This window comes from Miscanthus floridulus, chromosome 1, assembly GCF_019320115.1.
Source record: "Miscanthus floridulus cultivar M001 chromosome 1, ASM1932011v1, whole genome shotgun sequence".
In the NCBI taxonomy this organism is placed as follows: Eukaryota; Viridiplantae; Streptophyta; class Magnoliopsida; order Poales; family Poaceae; genus Miscanthus; species Miscanthus floridulus.
The window spans coordinates 172,986,174-173,002,094 of NC_089580.1; the positions used below are offsets into that span (position 1 = coordinate 172,986,174).

General features: G+C 42.7%; 1 protein-coding gene and 1 pseudogene across 1 annotated transcript; both read right to left on the reverse strand.

Moving 5' to 3' along the window:
• Positions 1 to 247: 247 nt before the first annotated feature.
• LOC136502540 (TSL-kinase interacting protein 1-like) lies at positions 248 to 5,350 on the reverse strand (annotated as a pseudogene).
• A 6,092-nt stretch (positions 5,351 to 11,442) lies between these two features.
• Positions 11,443 to 15,542, reverse strand: LOC136502551 (small nuclear ribonucleoprotein SmD3b-like). The gene is made up of 5 exons (XM_066497814.1): positions 15,303 to 15,542; positions 15,150 to 15,202; positions 14,984 to 15,050; positions 14,833 to 14,889; positions 11,443 to 11,810 (listed from the first exon to the last, which is right to left on the reverse strand). The coding sequence occupies exons 1-5, from the start codon at positions 15,459 to 15,461 to the stop codon at positions 11,748 to 11,750; spliced, it is 399 nt and encodes a 132-aa protein (XP_066353911.1). The 5' UTR covers positions 15,462 to 15,542; the 3' UTR covers positions 11,443 to 11,747.
• Positions 15,543 to 15,921: the final 379 nt, after the last annotated feature.

The window sequence follows — 15,921 nt, forward strand, 5'->3', positions numbered from 1 at the left end:
AGAGGTTTGACCTCGTTCTAGGAAAGGATTATTCACTTTGCAATCCTATGTTCTAAAAGCTCTCGTATGAAAAAAAATCGTTAGGAAGTTAATCTTATAGAAATCCTTCGTGTCAGAGTAATAAAACTAGTACACAGAAATCAAAGTTTTATCCTCCATTGTCACAATTCTACGATCTGATTGACCTGAGATAACCCAGGCGGGCGGGCATATTAGATGTAATCCGGGAGAAAGAAGTGCACAATCATTTGATGGCCATCAGGCAAACTGATCCTAGACACGGCCCCAGAAGCTTTACTTGTAACCAAGTGCTTGTATGTGCTTTATGTACAAGGACACCACAATTACATGGAGTACAGGTTAGTACATCCGTTATGTTATCTTACAACAGCACGAGCCCCTCTCCTATGCATCAAATCCGCATCTGTTGGATACTCGTATCAGCAGCAAACAGCTGCTTCAGTTGGGTACTCGTATCAGCAGCAAAAACAGCTCGCTTGGACAAAATAAAGCTCACTCTTCAGCGAAATGCAGCATTGGAGGTTCCTTCCTAACCAACACAGCAAGTCGTGGAAGCCCTAGCATCCCCAGTTCTACATGATCGATGGAATCAAGTCATTCTTATCCGAGAAGAATGACAGATTTCGAAATGCATCGAGGCTATTTGCCATCAGGCGGCTCCAACTATTTTGACTGTCCCCTATCAGTATGTCATCGGCTTGATGTCTCACAGACGGTATGTCCAAGTCCAGTGGTCCGAGTGAATCAGGCTGCCAAGAAAAAAAAAGTAAGCTCAGCTAAGATAATGCCAGTACAAAAGAACATTATGATTTCTTCAAGTACCCAATATATGTCAGCTAAAGATTGATCCTTCAACTCATTAGTCCCATCATTTCGAGGTGGCGATTTAGCATAAAACTCCTCTTCGTCTTTGGCATCATCATTATAAGGATTATCACCATCAGCCTCTCCTCCAGTCAAGTCCTAATACATGAGATAACACATAAATAAACAAGGTCAACAACTCAATCGTATAAACTTATTTTGCTTCTAGGAGAACCCAAAAGATGTCAGCAGACCTGAAGAAAACCTTGAAATCCTTCCGAATTTGAAGGATGAACTTCATTGTCAGTATCAGGAGAGCTGCTAGGAGTGTTTGAGCCTTCTTGCTTCCTGGAGGCTGACAAATTAAAGCTGAACTCATCACATGTTTCTTCTGCTCCCCATATGGTTGAATGGGGAGTATGGGCTGGCTGATCTGATGCTTGATAACGAGAAGCATGAAGGGCAACAGCAGCATCAAACGAGTCATAGCTGCATGGATTCTCAAGAAACAAAGGATTTTTTACACTAGTCCCTACGCAATCTAAATGAGCGCCTTTGGATGCTTCTGTCAGTAAGTGCCCAACACTGATATCTGTAAGGGTATCTGCCCACTCTACTTCAGATATTGCCACACAATTCATTCCCTGATCATCCTGAAGTATAAATGCATACTAAGTTATAATAAGAGAAATGAAGATCACCCATAGAAACATTTAGTTGTCGGAAGGATGCAAGAGACAGAAAATATAACCTCAGAAGCTTGGGTTACAGGAACCTGCACTAGCTTTTGGCTGCCAAACTGTGAGGAGGGGCACATTAGCCGGCTGATCTGGAAGCTCAGAGTTCTTGTCTGTACTAGATGGTGTCATATGCAATAACATTGAACTACAAGGATATTGCTCATGAGTGCAATTACTGAGCAAAGTATCATCCTTTTGCACACAAGCCTTATCTCCTGATGGCGATTTGACTTGGATGACTTCCGGTATCATGCAATCCTCAAAATGGGTTAAAGATATTTCACTTACTCCTGATCCAAGCTCAACAAGGGAAAACCAACCATACCTTAACAAGAAAATGTTGACACAACAATTAGCAATCATTACACGCCTACAAGTGACCCATTAGGTTGTGACTTTCTATCAATCAGAGAAATTATATACCTTAAACGGAAAACAGAAGGGCTATTCACAGAAAGAAAGACATCAGCTACTACAACAGTATCTCTTGTTGTCCACCTCTGATATGTAGCCAAATCCTCTTGATTAGCACAATATGGAAAAAGAATAAGCTCTCCAGATGCGATGTTTGAGTTACCCCATTTTCGGTTTAGATGTTCTAGCACAGATGATATTTTCTTCCTAGAGCTTAATGTGAGCTCTAGATGTGGATTATGGTCATCCTGATAAGAGGAGAAAAAGCACCATGTAATGTTCAAATTGCTCACAGATTGGAGAACTGAACAGAACAACTGAGACCCAAACCAAATACAAAGGAAAGTTTGAGCAAAATGCAAAGGGACACTAATCAAGTTATCTATTCATCATCTTTCATCTATAACATGCATGAATTCGACAAGAACCCGAGTGCTCGGTCAATAATTCACCAGTAACGACTGGACATGTTAAAAATACAGTGACCTGAGGGAAATTGTGATTCATATGCAGTTTGCTAGTAGCAAGAAACCATGCTTTACCTTCTCCAATGCCTTCCGAGTAGCTTCGTTTATTGGAAATAACTGTAGCTTCAGCTTCACAGGTGCTTGTGAATCTGCTTCCTTGATATGATTTGTGCTAATGCCTGCAAATGCAGATTAAAAACATCAGGACAATAGAACTGAACCTGCTACTGTTAACTTCAACGAGTGTGTTGAACAAAGTTCAGCAAATACAAGAACTGAAATCCAGTTGCTAGAAGCCATACCATCAACAGTAGAAAGTCTGTCTGATGATGAAGTCAGTGTTCTTGCATCAACATTACATAACATGCCCGGGTTAACCGTGTTGCGCTCAAGCTCCTCAGCTGCATCAGCAACTAAAGAAACACCAGCCATGGCCGCTCTCTCCCATTTTTTATATGCAGCAGATGCAACAGTGCCACCTAAAACACAGGTCACCAGCTATCCACATTAATGCAACAAAGGTTCACCACTAGAGAGCACCTCTACATGATAGTTTCAATCATCAACGATTTCACCGAAACTCAAATCACACAGATTGTGTGACAAAAGATAAGCAAGGTTAGGTCATAACAAAGGAAAAGAGAAGATGCTGCCCACCTGCCTTCCTTTTTTGTTTCACGGTTCTTGTGGCAGAGAGGTCGCCTTTAGTTGCTCCTGACTTGCTAGAAATTGGTTCTGCAACCCGCTTGAAAATTGTCCCTTTAGGAGATGCTACTCTGCTACCATTTTGAGCATATACTGACAGCAACTTTACATTTACAGGAGGAATCTCATTCCCAGGAGCCTTGCTGACAATTGGAGATGGAGAAGGTAGGCACATATCCACTCGTGAACGCTTTCTCCTGGACTTACTGTCCTTTAGCAGTTGTTTTCCCTAGCAAACAAAAGGAGAGAAACATAGCATGACAAAGAAGAAACAAACTGGCACCAGTTTATAATGAGAAAAAAAAACATGAGGACAAAGCAACTCACCAAAGCTTCTACAAATGTTTTGAACCTCCGAGGCTTCAGGTGCAGCTTTGATGCACTGCAACTAAATTTCTCAAGCAGAGACCACCTGCATCAAAACCAGCTAATATTGAACTGCCAGCAGTCGAGGAGCACATCCTTAAACGACGCTTTCTACAAAAGCTAAGTTACCTGTTTCACAAATTATTAAGAAAATAGTTCTCTAAAGGACGGAGGAGCCGTATGAAATGAAAACCTCATGTACAGTTTGGAATGGAATTTTTCAAAAAAAAAAATTTGAATGCACGGCCATAATGGATGTTGGCTTTATCCAAAGGAAATAATGCAGAAGCATTGAAAAATTATTATGAAGCTAAACGGCTAGAAATTGAATTTAGATCGTGTATGTAACACAAGAATAAGCCAAGCACATCAAAATCAATAGAAAGGTACACAACAGATCAGTGAATATGACAAGATATCCACTACGTAACGGAATTACGGAACTATAATGAATGGTAGTCACAGCCTTCAGATATCATAGATGGCTAGATACAATCTACCATCATGATCTGTAATAGAAACACAAGATGTCCAAATTCCTATAAATATCATATGCCAAAGAGATAACTCAGAAAACGTTACCAAGTAACCACTAGTTTTTGCTCCTATGGTGTATAAATAAAATCAACAATGAACTATATTTTCTCTGGCAATTTACAGATGATAAGATATATTCAATTACCAGCGAAGCATAGCAGCAATGGTATCCATTGGAGTTTTTCGCATCAAGTGAGAACCTAGGACCCAATAGCTTCTTCATGCGTCGAACAAGACGATAATAGTAATGCCTGACCTGTATGACACATAAAGCATTGAATCTTTTTACATTAGATTCATATACAACAGAATATAAAACTTTAATATAATAAGATAGGGCGATAGGCTAACGTTGCAAGAAAAGATTAAACATCTTTATAGTAATAAAATATAAACTCTAATCATCATAAAGACAGGAACTCCTTAGGACAACTCATACATAACTAAAATTCACAGTCTAATTCGTATCCATTTCACCTAAAATATCTTGGTTGAAAAACAAATACCTGATCCTTGTTTTTACTCTGAACACGGTGCGTAATCTTGTCGAAGTTCTGGGAAAAATAATGTGAGATTACCCATCAATCAATTATTATGTGCTAATTAGATTGCAAATAGCAGAAGAGCATTGCATCCAGAATTTATGCCTCTTACTTTTCCTACTTGCCGCAGTGCATTGAAGAAATTCTCCTCCTCTTGGTGTGTCCACGCAGCCCATTGTCGAGTCTGCTTTTTCGCTATGAAAATCAGACACAGCGCAAAAACTATCAGGCAAAATCCAGAACCGTCCTAAACAGGGAGTCTGGGAAAAAAATACAAAAATAGTTCAAAAAACGAACCAGGATTCTTATTGGAATCGGAAGGCTCAGGGGCGGACACAGTGAAGGACATGGGTGCACACATGTACACCCAATAACTTTTGCAAAAGAAAAAAACGAATTTAATAGGCATAATACATATATAAACTTGTCATTAGATCAGATCCGAATACAAATACACAAATATAAAAAGTTAAGGTTCAGTGGTCAGTTTCGCACAGCAGGAAGGGGAGAGAACCGATGAGCATACCTGGGTGTTGATCGCCGGCGAAGGACCCGACGAAGACCCGAGCACGTACCGTAGGACGGCGGCGGACTTAGTAGCGCCGTAGCGGCATGAGAGCGCGCCCCGTGCACGGTGAACGGAAGAAGAAAAGGCAGGCTGGTGGACGGGAGAAGGAAATGGGCTCAGGTACGAAGGAGTGGGTTAGGGTCATGGATATCAGGTTCTAGTCCAATCCGTTGTTCGGATGGAGTTGAGTTTGGGTTTGGGTTGGGTGGGACCACAAGATTTATCTCCTATATCTCCTCTACTGGTACTAAATAAAGGTGAGGTTTGCTAGCGCCCAGAGGGACGGACGGGGACGCCGAACGCCCACGCCTATGCCTGTTTTCATGCGGTTTTGTGAGTCCACGTGGGGGTCCACGGTCACCTCGAACGTCACTGGCATTGAAAAAGAGGGGGAGGGGACGATGGCTGCCTAGCCGGCACCGGAGGAGGAGGAGACATCGAGGAAGGCAGCAGAAAATGATAAAGGAGATACAACACCCGATCTACTTTTGAAACATCTAGATACAACAATTGCAACATACATCTGAAGACGGATGAAACACTTGAAACATGCATCTGAAACACTTGCAAAACACACATAAAAAAGCACATAAAAACCATTGTAAAACATATGCAACATCCAGATAAAAACACTTGCAATATATGCATGAAACATATGCAACATCCAAATAAACACATATTGTCTGAAAAAAACACCGATGAAACATTGGGAACATAAGCTTGCAACATACATGTACAACTATTATAGCATGTGCAATATCTCGATCAACTTTTGCAACATCCGCATGAAACACTTGCAACATACCTCTGAAACATCTAAAACACTTTAACGCTTGAAACATGCACTTTCAGCGTAATATTTCCTTATTGTTTCGGAATGAAGGCTCGTCGGCGCGTAGAGTTCACCAGTGTAGAACTCGCCGCTCCGGTAGAGAAGGTTGCGACACGTTCGGTGGAGAAGGCCGAGGCAGGGTCCACACGCTCTAGAAGGCCACGGTGGATTACCAGCTCCACAGGATAGCCACCCTCGCTTCCCCTACCATGCGGCGGTGCGGGTCTCCATCGTCGTGCTCGTCTCCCACGTGCCGCTCACCCTGCTCGCACGCAGGGCCTCCGGAGCCACCGTTTCCTCCCACGCGCGTAGGCCTCGGAGCTACCATCGCCTTGCTTGAGCGCCGGCAGTCGGCAGGCGGACGCGGGAAGTGCAGTGGTTGTTGGAGATGCAGGCCGTAAGAGTGCAGAAGGGCCGCAAAGCGAGCAGCCGGACGCCGAAGCGCAGTGGTTGTCTGAGGGCGGCAGCCAGATCCTTGACGCCACGGCGCTGGGACAGAGATGTGCTGCCGTAAGCGAGGTGGATGTCGTTGCCTCTGCGGCTACATTGCTGACGCTACGCCACCGCCACCGAATCTTCGATTCGCCACACCAGCTGCTACGGTGAGCTGGGTCAGCATCTCAGTCCACCTCCTTTTTTAGCAGAATCTCGCCCACCTCCTGACTCGGTGAATAATGGATGTGGCTAGCTCGGTCGAATGGATAAGGCCACACCAGCCACCGCTTCAGCCTATTTTTTTAGAGGTGGTAGTCGGGCTGGCGCAGGCGGCCCACCATCGGGAGCGTCCTACGTGGACAGACGCCCTATACCAAGAATTACCGATAAAAGGTATGGCCTGGTTGCTCAACACAAGTTGTCGATGCATGCCAATTTGATTCTAATAAGTAAATATAAATCTTTCACCAGCAGCAACAAAAGTGTTATTTGCACCTTAATAATCGGTGTGTAGTGGGCTTTCATAATTCATTTCATAGCTTCGCTCAAATATTGACAGTAATCCTCTTTCGTATAGTTAGTTTACAAATCTAGACATGATAGTTTTAAAAAAAAATCTTACTTGCTTGTTTGATTTAAAGATGATGATGTTACTACATCACTATTTTAGAGCTTTTGCGGTCTGGTGATGTTTTAGAGACTAATGACCTTTTAGAGCACTTTTGTCATTTGGCAAGCAAAGATACATCCTGGGATAATGGAGGATTGTATGCAACTCTATATGAAGGATAATGGAGGATTGTATGCAACTCTATATGAAACAAACATTCTCTGGTGTGCCAGTTGAGTGCCTTTTGCTTGAATGTTTAGTTGTATATATCAAACATAACTCAAATTGATAGCACTCATTGATGTGCAATATAAAATGTCTTTTTGCATGCCTTTCTAAATGTGCCGCTTTTTACAAATTGCACATATCGAATATTCTTTTGGAGTTTTGGTATTCTGAAGTATCTATTATGCCATTCAAAGCTCACAATTTGACACAATAATAACAAACACTAAAGTCTCAAATTGATGCAATAATTAGACTTTGAATATAATATTTTTTATCTAAAGGAATATATAAAAAACTCTATAATTGATAGATATTCAATCATATACTAAATATGGAGCTACAATACTAATTCACACACCAAATTACAATCTAATTGAACACTTCCACTATGAAGCCGCCCCTGTCCCCTCCACAAGTCGTGTGCGGTAGCCTTTGTCCTCCTGTGCTTGCGATCGGTGGTTGCTCCCACTCTATTATGTCAAACCATGAGTCCATGAGGCATGAAGCCATTGTCTTCAACGTAGAGCTCAACCTCGACGCTGGGGCACCAAAATATCGCGTTGGGAAAAATAGGGGCGAATAATGATGAGGAGGACGAAGTCAAAGGGTGCTTGCTAAGATCTGCTCACTCGCTTCGATGCCGAGGGAGACTGGGAGGGGGGCGAGCAGCTGTGCCCAGGGGCGGATTTAGAGAGGAGAGAGGGGGGGGTGGGGTTGGGGGGGGGCTCCAGCTCCCTATAACCATAAACATTTTTTTGACAAGTCACCATAAACACTATAGAACACCCTTAGCCCCTCCTACAAATTTTGGATATAGGTGAAGTAGAAGAAGAAGATAGAGGAAGAAAAAGAGAAGAGGAGGATGAACCCTTCCTAGATTACTAAGTTGCATTCGCCTATTATCACTTAGGGACTCGTCACATCTATTGTCAAAAGATGGTTTTAACATAAATAAAACTAAAATAGTTGCAGCATCCGTACTAGTTCATATTGAGGACGAAGTCAAAGGATGCTTGCTAGAGATCTGCTCGCTCGCTTCGATGCCGAGGGAGACAAGGAGGGGGCGAGTAGCTGTGGCCAGGGGCGGATTTAGAGAGAGAGGGGGGGGCTCCAGCCCCCTATCACCATAAACACTTTTTTTGACAAGTCACCATAAACACTATAGAACACCCTTAGCCCGAAGAAGAGAGAGAGAGGAAGAAAAGAGAAGAGAAGAGAAGGATGGACCCTTCCTATATTAAAGATGGTTTTAACCTCAATGAAACTAAAATAGCTGCAACATTCGTACCAGTTCATATTGAGGACGAAGTCAAAGGGTGCTTGCTAGAGATCTGCTCACTCACTCGCTTCGATGCCAAGGGAGACAGGAAGGGCGCGAACAACTGTGGCCAGGGGCGGATTTAGAGAGGAGGGAGGGTGTAGGGTCGAGATGACGACTAGAGGGGGGGTGAACAGTCATTTCTAAAACTTAATCGCGTCGGCTAACTGAAACACGTGCAGAATTAAAACTATCGGTCTAGCCAAGACTACACCCCTCTATCTATGTTCTCTAGCACCTTGCAAAGATTCCTAATTAAGCAACGAAGGTGCCGGGCTAACTAGAGCTCACCTAACCAATTCTAGGAACAAGGTCACACAAACTTATGTCACTAGTATTTCAAGCAATGAGAGAGCTCCTACACATGCTAATAAGCAAAAGCACAAAGACAACTAAGCTCACTAGCAATGCTCAATAACAAGGCAACCAATGCCAAATTAGAGAGCGCAAATACTTAGCTACACAAACTAAAGCAAAGTGGACGAACAAGGTTACACAAACCAAATTAGCCACGCAAAGAGAGCTACTTCTATGCTACACAAGCAAGAAGGATAACTAGTGAGCTACACAAGCTAACTAATTATAAGAGCAACTACACAAGCACAATGTATATAAAAGTAATCACAAGCTTGTGTAAGGGGATTGCAAACCAATGGGAAGAACAAGGTTGACACGGTGATTTTCTCCCGAGGTTCACTGTACTTGCCAACACGCTTACGTCCCCGTTGTGTCGATCGCTTACTTGGTGGTTCGGCTGGCTAATTGGCATCACTCGCCTAAGCCCGAACGTCGGGCACCGCAAGAACCTACCTAGAAAGTGAGGGTAGCTCAATGACACTGCTCAACTAGAGTTGCTCTTCACGGCTCCTACTGGGGCGAGCACAATGCCCTCTCACAAAGCTTCTTCTCGGAGCACCGCACAAGCTTCTTGCGGGCTTCGATGGAGACCACCACCAAGCTGTCTAGGAGGTGGCAACCTCCAAGAGTAACAAGCACCACTGGCTTGTAACTCGATCACCTAGTGCCACTCGATGCAACCTCATGATGCAATCACACTAGAATCGCTCTCTCACACTAATCGAATGATCACTATCAAGTATATGTGAGATGGAGGGCTCTCAAGCACTCACAAGCATAGACACAAAGTCCCCTGAGGTGCTCAGCACTGGCCATGCTCGAGACCACCTTCTATTTATAGCCCCATGGGCTAAAATAGTCCGTTACCCCTTCACTGGGTGTTTTTTGGGTTGACCGGATGCAGGACCTCAGCGTTCGGTCAACGGATGGCTGCCACATCATTCCTGGCTTCAAATACTGAGCGTCCGATCTCAACGGTTAAGTTGCGGTCGGACACAGCATAGTGTATGACCGGACACAGGACCCCAGCGTCCGGTCACTTCCAGTAAGGTTCCACTCGTGACCGGACGCGTCCGGTCGGTCACGATCGGACGCAGCATCAACGTCCAGTCCTTCTCCAACTTCTTTGCGTCGCCTACGTCACCGTACGTTAGCCTGACCGGATGCACCCTATCAGCGTTCGGTCACTTTCAGCGCCAGCGTCTGGTCGAAGACCTAATGCCTACGCGCTCTCTGCTGCCACTAACCGGACGCGCCGGTCCTGCCGAGGCCAATGTCCGATCAGTTCTACAAAACCATGTCTTTTCTGTATATGGCGCCAGTGGCACCGTCGGACTGTCCGCACTCTACGGGCGGACACTCGGCCGGTGGAGTTTCGAACCTTTCTCGCCTCTGTTCCATCGCCGAGTTGATCCACATCAACTCCAACTTCATCTCCTTTATAAATGTGTCAACACCACCAAGTGTACACCACCATGTGTATGTGTTAGCATTTTCACAATCATTTTCCAAAGGATTAGCCACTCAACTTGCCACGCCACTTAATCCTAGCGACGATGCAAAGTTAGATCACTCGAGTGACACTAGATGGCCGATATGCAAACAAGTTTGCTCCTCTTGATAGTACGGCCATCTATCCTAAACCCGATCATAAACTTCTCTACACACCTATGACCGGTGAAATGAAATGCCCTGGGTTATACCTTTGCCTTGCGCATTCCATTCCATCTCCTTCAATGTCGATGCAACACATGCACCAACACAATCAACAATGATATGATCCACTTCATATCATCACGTGATCATATTGGCTCATCGATCTTGACTTCACTTTTCACCGCTTGCCTTCGTCTATCGGCGCCAAGTCTTGCTTAAGCTTTATCGCCACGCGATCCATCGCTCCAAAGCCTCCAATTTGCCCTTCACGCCTGCAACCGGTCCATCAAGTCAAGTCATGTCTTGATCTTCTCCACCTTGATCACATGACTCAATGTCATGTCTCATTTGCAATGAGTTCCTTCATCATCACATGTGTGAACTTTGCAACATCTTCAAGCCATTTTCACCTTCATGGCATATGTTGCTCACACACATGTACCTGTGGACTAATCACATGTGTATCTCATATAAACACAATTAGTCCACCTAGGTTGTCACTCAATTACCAAAATCACACAAGGACCTTTCAGGATGACGCCTCCTTTCACCATAAATATTTTTTTTGACAAGTCACCATTAACACTATAGAACACCCTTAGCCCCTCCTACAAATTTTGGATATAGGTGAAGTAGAAGAAGAGAGAGGAAGAAAAAGAGAAGAGGAGGATGAACCCTAAGCTGCATTCGCCTATTGTCACTTAGGGCCTCGTCACATCTATTGGGCCGAAACCGAAGACTGATCCTTCTCTGACTGCTCTCTGCGGTTGTCGACGCCAATTACCGAGGATCTAGTAGCATATGTATCATATCACTTTATCAAGAGAAGAAACACTCAGGACTCAGGTAAATGTATCGTTCTGGCAGGTCAAAACATCTACAGAAATACTGCCGGACTAAAACAAAAGCTAATTTCTTGACGACAATACATGATATTTATTGGTCCAGCCATCCAAATAGAGCAAGGAAAAGACTGTATGCAAGCTACCAACCACCGTCAATACATCACATTCAATAACAACAGGTTGCATCCTCCTTAAGCCGTTGAATTATACATTAGGACAGTTTTGACTACGAGACAGCGTTCTGACATCAGACAGCAACATCCTCAGCCAGACGAGAAAAGCCGCATGACGCCATGAAGAATCTACCTCCTCACAGGAGGTGCGCTACCTCGCCCAACAGGACCACCACCACGACCGGCAGCAGCCTAAAAATTGACAGGCAAAAGAGTTTATAGGAACTATCAATTATCAAGTGATGAATCAATGAATGCACATATATCTTTGATTCTATGAAATCACACAAAATGAAACTCTAAAGAAAATCACACAAAAGTGCTTTGAGATGTTGCGTAGTTCACTTCACCAAGATATTTTGGATTTCACTACTGTCAAGTCCATGTGCCCATCTCTACTGACAAGATGCACTATAGAGTTCACAAAATGATTAAAAGAACGTGTTGTGCAAGCTTATTTCTTCATTCCCTGCAAGTTCGACAAGACACGAAACTAAACTTGACAATAGTGATGACACAGTGTTCAGGTGGAATTGTAAACCTTTCAATTCCATTATAAACACAGTTTCAGTGATCAAAATAAGAAGCTCAAAATCCAGGCCAGCAGGAATCTTTCAACCATGTAAGAAGCTCAAAAGAAACCATCCTTACAAGTAAAAGAAAATCATTGAAAGAAGTGAGTGGCACTCAGATTATGTCTTGAAAAGCAATTAACCCAAAGAAAAAAAAATCAGCACCCAAGGTCCCTTCCTACCAGTTCCCTCCCTCCCAAAGAAAAGGAAAAAAAAAACATATGTTTTACGGACGGAGTATACAACCATGAATTTTTTACACTTCAAGCTGAAAAAAGAGAACACTGAAGCTAGCCATGAAAGGTTCAATACCGAATGAAGGAATGATATTCAAAATTCATTCAGTTTAACAACATCACAATGGTATCTAATGAAGCTACAATTTACTTTGGTGCCAAAGCGCATCCTAATTTCATATATTTGAGCATGTCACATTTGTCCACTCCACCACATTACATTGGTTTTATCGTTTAAAAGGAGAGCGGAAAAAGAAACCCTACCAACAGTCTCATTTACCCTCACAGACTCATGGTACCAGCTAAAGCGAAGGACATAGAACTAAAATTCATGTTATGTTCTGATGGTCAAAAGATGGTTTTAACCTCAATGAAACTAAAATAGCTGCAGCATCCGTACCAGTTCATATTGCTCCCAAGTCTATCAATAACCCAGTCTGAACTCTGAAGTCTTAACAGAAAATGTCAATGCTCAACACTTTCTTTTTAATCATTGATAACAAATGCTCATTTTTTCCCTACTCAACTAACCCTAGACAGTTTGTTCAACTTCCTCCAATGCCAATAGAGTAACACTAACCCCACAAATTCCATCCATGTAGGCATCTATCATAAAGAGAAGAACATCCCCATGAACAAAGGTTTACAAAATAGTCACTATCTTAATATAAAAACATACCAGTAAAAATTAATCTGCTCTACATATAGGTCACTATCTTAATATAAAAAACATAGCAGTAATCATACCCACTGACTGACTGATTTTAGCATCAAGACCAAGAGAACTGCAACTTACGAAATCATGCCCTCCTACCTCATGTATTTCAAAGCAAAAACTACTGAATTATATCATTTTTCTATATTAACATTAGATTAACAAAACATTCATGGCTCTGGACTCATGCCTGCAGTGCTTATTTACTTGATGTATCACAAAACAGAAAAGTTAAAAATGGTCTTACATAGAAGACAAACAAGTCAATTCCAGAGTGAAGAAAAACTATGCTATATACATATTGCTTTTATTAAAAGATGACAATATTTTTTTTTAGGAAAACTCTAGATTTTCCCAAGGAAGCAGTATTAGGGTACCATTGCATCCTATTGGCAGTGTCAAGCTCTGAATTTAGAGTACTTCCTGATTAACAAGAGAAATGCATAAAACGGATGGTACTCAACAAGCATGACAGAAACAACGATTTTTGCCACACAAACACAAAATGTAACAATAATAATACTGATATAAGAGAAAAAAAACACACTGTCCAGTTGCTTACCAGTAATGAACTACGGTTAACAATACCAATAGTCCAATACACATAATTTTAGGTATTTTCCCCCTTTTTCCAAAGGGGCAATGGCGGTCCCTTTATCCAACATGGTACTGCACCAAAATTTTCTTATCTTATAGCCACTCTTCCATTTCCACTTTTTTCCAGCTTAGTCATTTTAGGTTCCGATTATTTAGGAACTTACGGGCAAAGGAAGATAAAAATTAGATTATAGAAGATGATCCAGTGGCAGTGAATATATTTTTTGTTTCCCTACTATAGTCAGGGTGGGTGCCCTTAAAGGTCTCCATCAACCCTCTTTAGTTCAGTTCGAGTACTAGTTTTCCAAAATAAATGTGCCATATTTTGGGAAAAGTAGCACTAACAATTAAATTAGAGAGGGTCGGTGTAGACCCTTAGGGGCAGCAATTTGCAACCCTGTCATAATCATTTTGGGTTTTCGTTAGTTAAGGCCTTGCGGGCAAAAGAAGATAAAATCAAATTATAGAAGATGGTCCAATGGAAGTGAATAACAATTATCTGTATTGGTGGTTTGTATGGATGAGCCAATCATATACGGCCAAACCAAAGGCAACGAAAAAAAAACAATGATTAAGGTAGAGAGTGAGAAAAAAGAGAAGAGATTGAAACAGTATTTTGATGAAGAGAACAGAACTGATGGAGATGTTCTAGCTATCATACTGATCGAGAACACACACACACACACACAAAAAAAACCCCAAGATGTTATGATATCCATTAGATTAGAATTTAAGAACATAACTGATGGAGATGTTCTAGCTATCCATGAGCAAGCTAGATTTGCAGCATTATTCATCTTTGACATATTTGATAGCGTACCAAAAAAACACCCCGCAGATTCACAATTTTAACTGATAAGCGAGATTATTCTATGCAGTAAACCAACAAAAGTGTTGTGGTGCCTTTGGAAAGAGTAAATGCACAGTTAACTTTATTATTTCACAAGGACACATACTCATTGCATTTTCTTTTGCAAATTACATAAACAGGTTAGTCATATTATACTGAGAAGTATGTAATGAAATAAAGATACGCTGGTGAAACAATCATAGTGAAAAGGGTCATAACTCAAAACAATGGAAAGAAACATTACCCGAGCACGCATTGCAACAGCACGCCCACGGCCAACTCCAATAGCCGATCCTTTGCCCTACATTTGACAAAACAAGCAAATTATGTACCATCTCACCATTAGTTTCTCACAGCAAGACACTAAGCGATACAGGGAGTCATCAGTCACAAACCCTAATCCTCGCTTCCAAGCGCTTGAACATGGGGGCGTTCTTGAGCATATCAGGTATAATCATAAATCTGTAACATAACAGCAGAAAAACCCACACACAGAAAAAAAATTAGGCCGCCACAACTCAACAACATTGCATCACGAAATAAATCTAGTTTTTCGATTACCTCACTCTGCTTCCTCTGATGAAGACGTGCTCCAGCTGCGAAACCTTCCCATCCTGCATATTAATCAACAGAAAGGAAGAAAAATACTCAGGGGAGCAGAATCCAAGGAGATCTAGCTCAGATCCAAAGGTAGCGCGGGCAGAGAGAGGATACCTTGGCGGTGAAGGTAATGTTCTCGAGCTGGCAATTCCAGTTATCCTCGCACTCGACCATTGACCCCCGGTACACTTCGCCGGTCTTGAGCTCCACCGTCACCACGTGACCCGCTGCCTCATGGAGCAACTTCACCGGAATCCCCAGGCTCCGGCTCATCTTCTCCTTTCCGTCTCTGTCTCTCGCTGGCTCTCTTTCCCCCTCTTTGCGCCGCTAAAACTAAAGGGCAATTAGGTATTTGACACTCAAATAAATCAATCTTTTTTATTTAACATTAAAAATTTTGAGCTAAACACTTAAAAATTTTGAACTTTCTTATTTAGTATCGAGTTAAAATTTTCTACCGTAAATAGCGCTACTGTCCATTTAAAGCATCCATCCGTCAGTTGATTACGGTTGACCCGTCATATTTATTTTGAAGAATACAAAATGCCCTCGGCGGCTCGTCTCATACTCCCGAGGCAAGCGTGCATGCCGCCGGCGAGGTGCTCCACCGTAGCTTGCTGCTCCTCGCGGCTGGACGCACGCTCTGCGCCACCGTTCGGCCCGCCGCCCTCTGGGCCAACGCGCACACGTCAACCCGCGCACACGCGTCGCGCCACTGTTCGCACAGACCCGC

Bases quoted from the DNA above. Each gene is read 5' to 3' on its own strand.
- LOC136502551 (XM_066497814.1), bottom strand. From the start codon at position 15,461: ATGAGCCGGAGCCTGGGGATTCCGGTGAAGTTGCTCCATGAGGCAGCG. The intron at 15,203-15,302 runs GTATCCTCTCTC...ATTAATATGCAG, and splicing joins ACATTACCTTCACCGCCAAG to GATGGGAAGGTTTCGCAGCT. The intron at 15,051-15,149 runs GTAATCGAAAAA...GTTATGTTACAG, and splicing joins ATCAGAGGAAGCAGAGTGAG to ATTTATGATTATACCTGATA.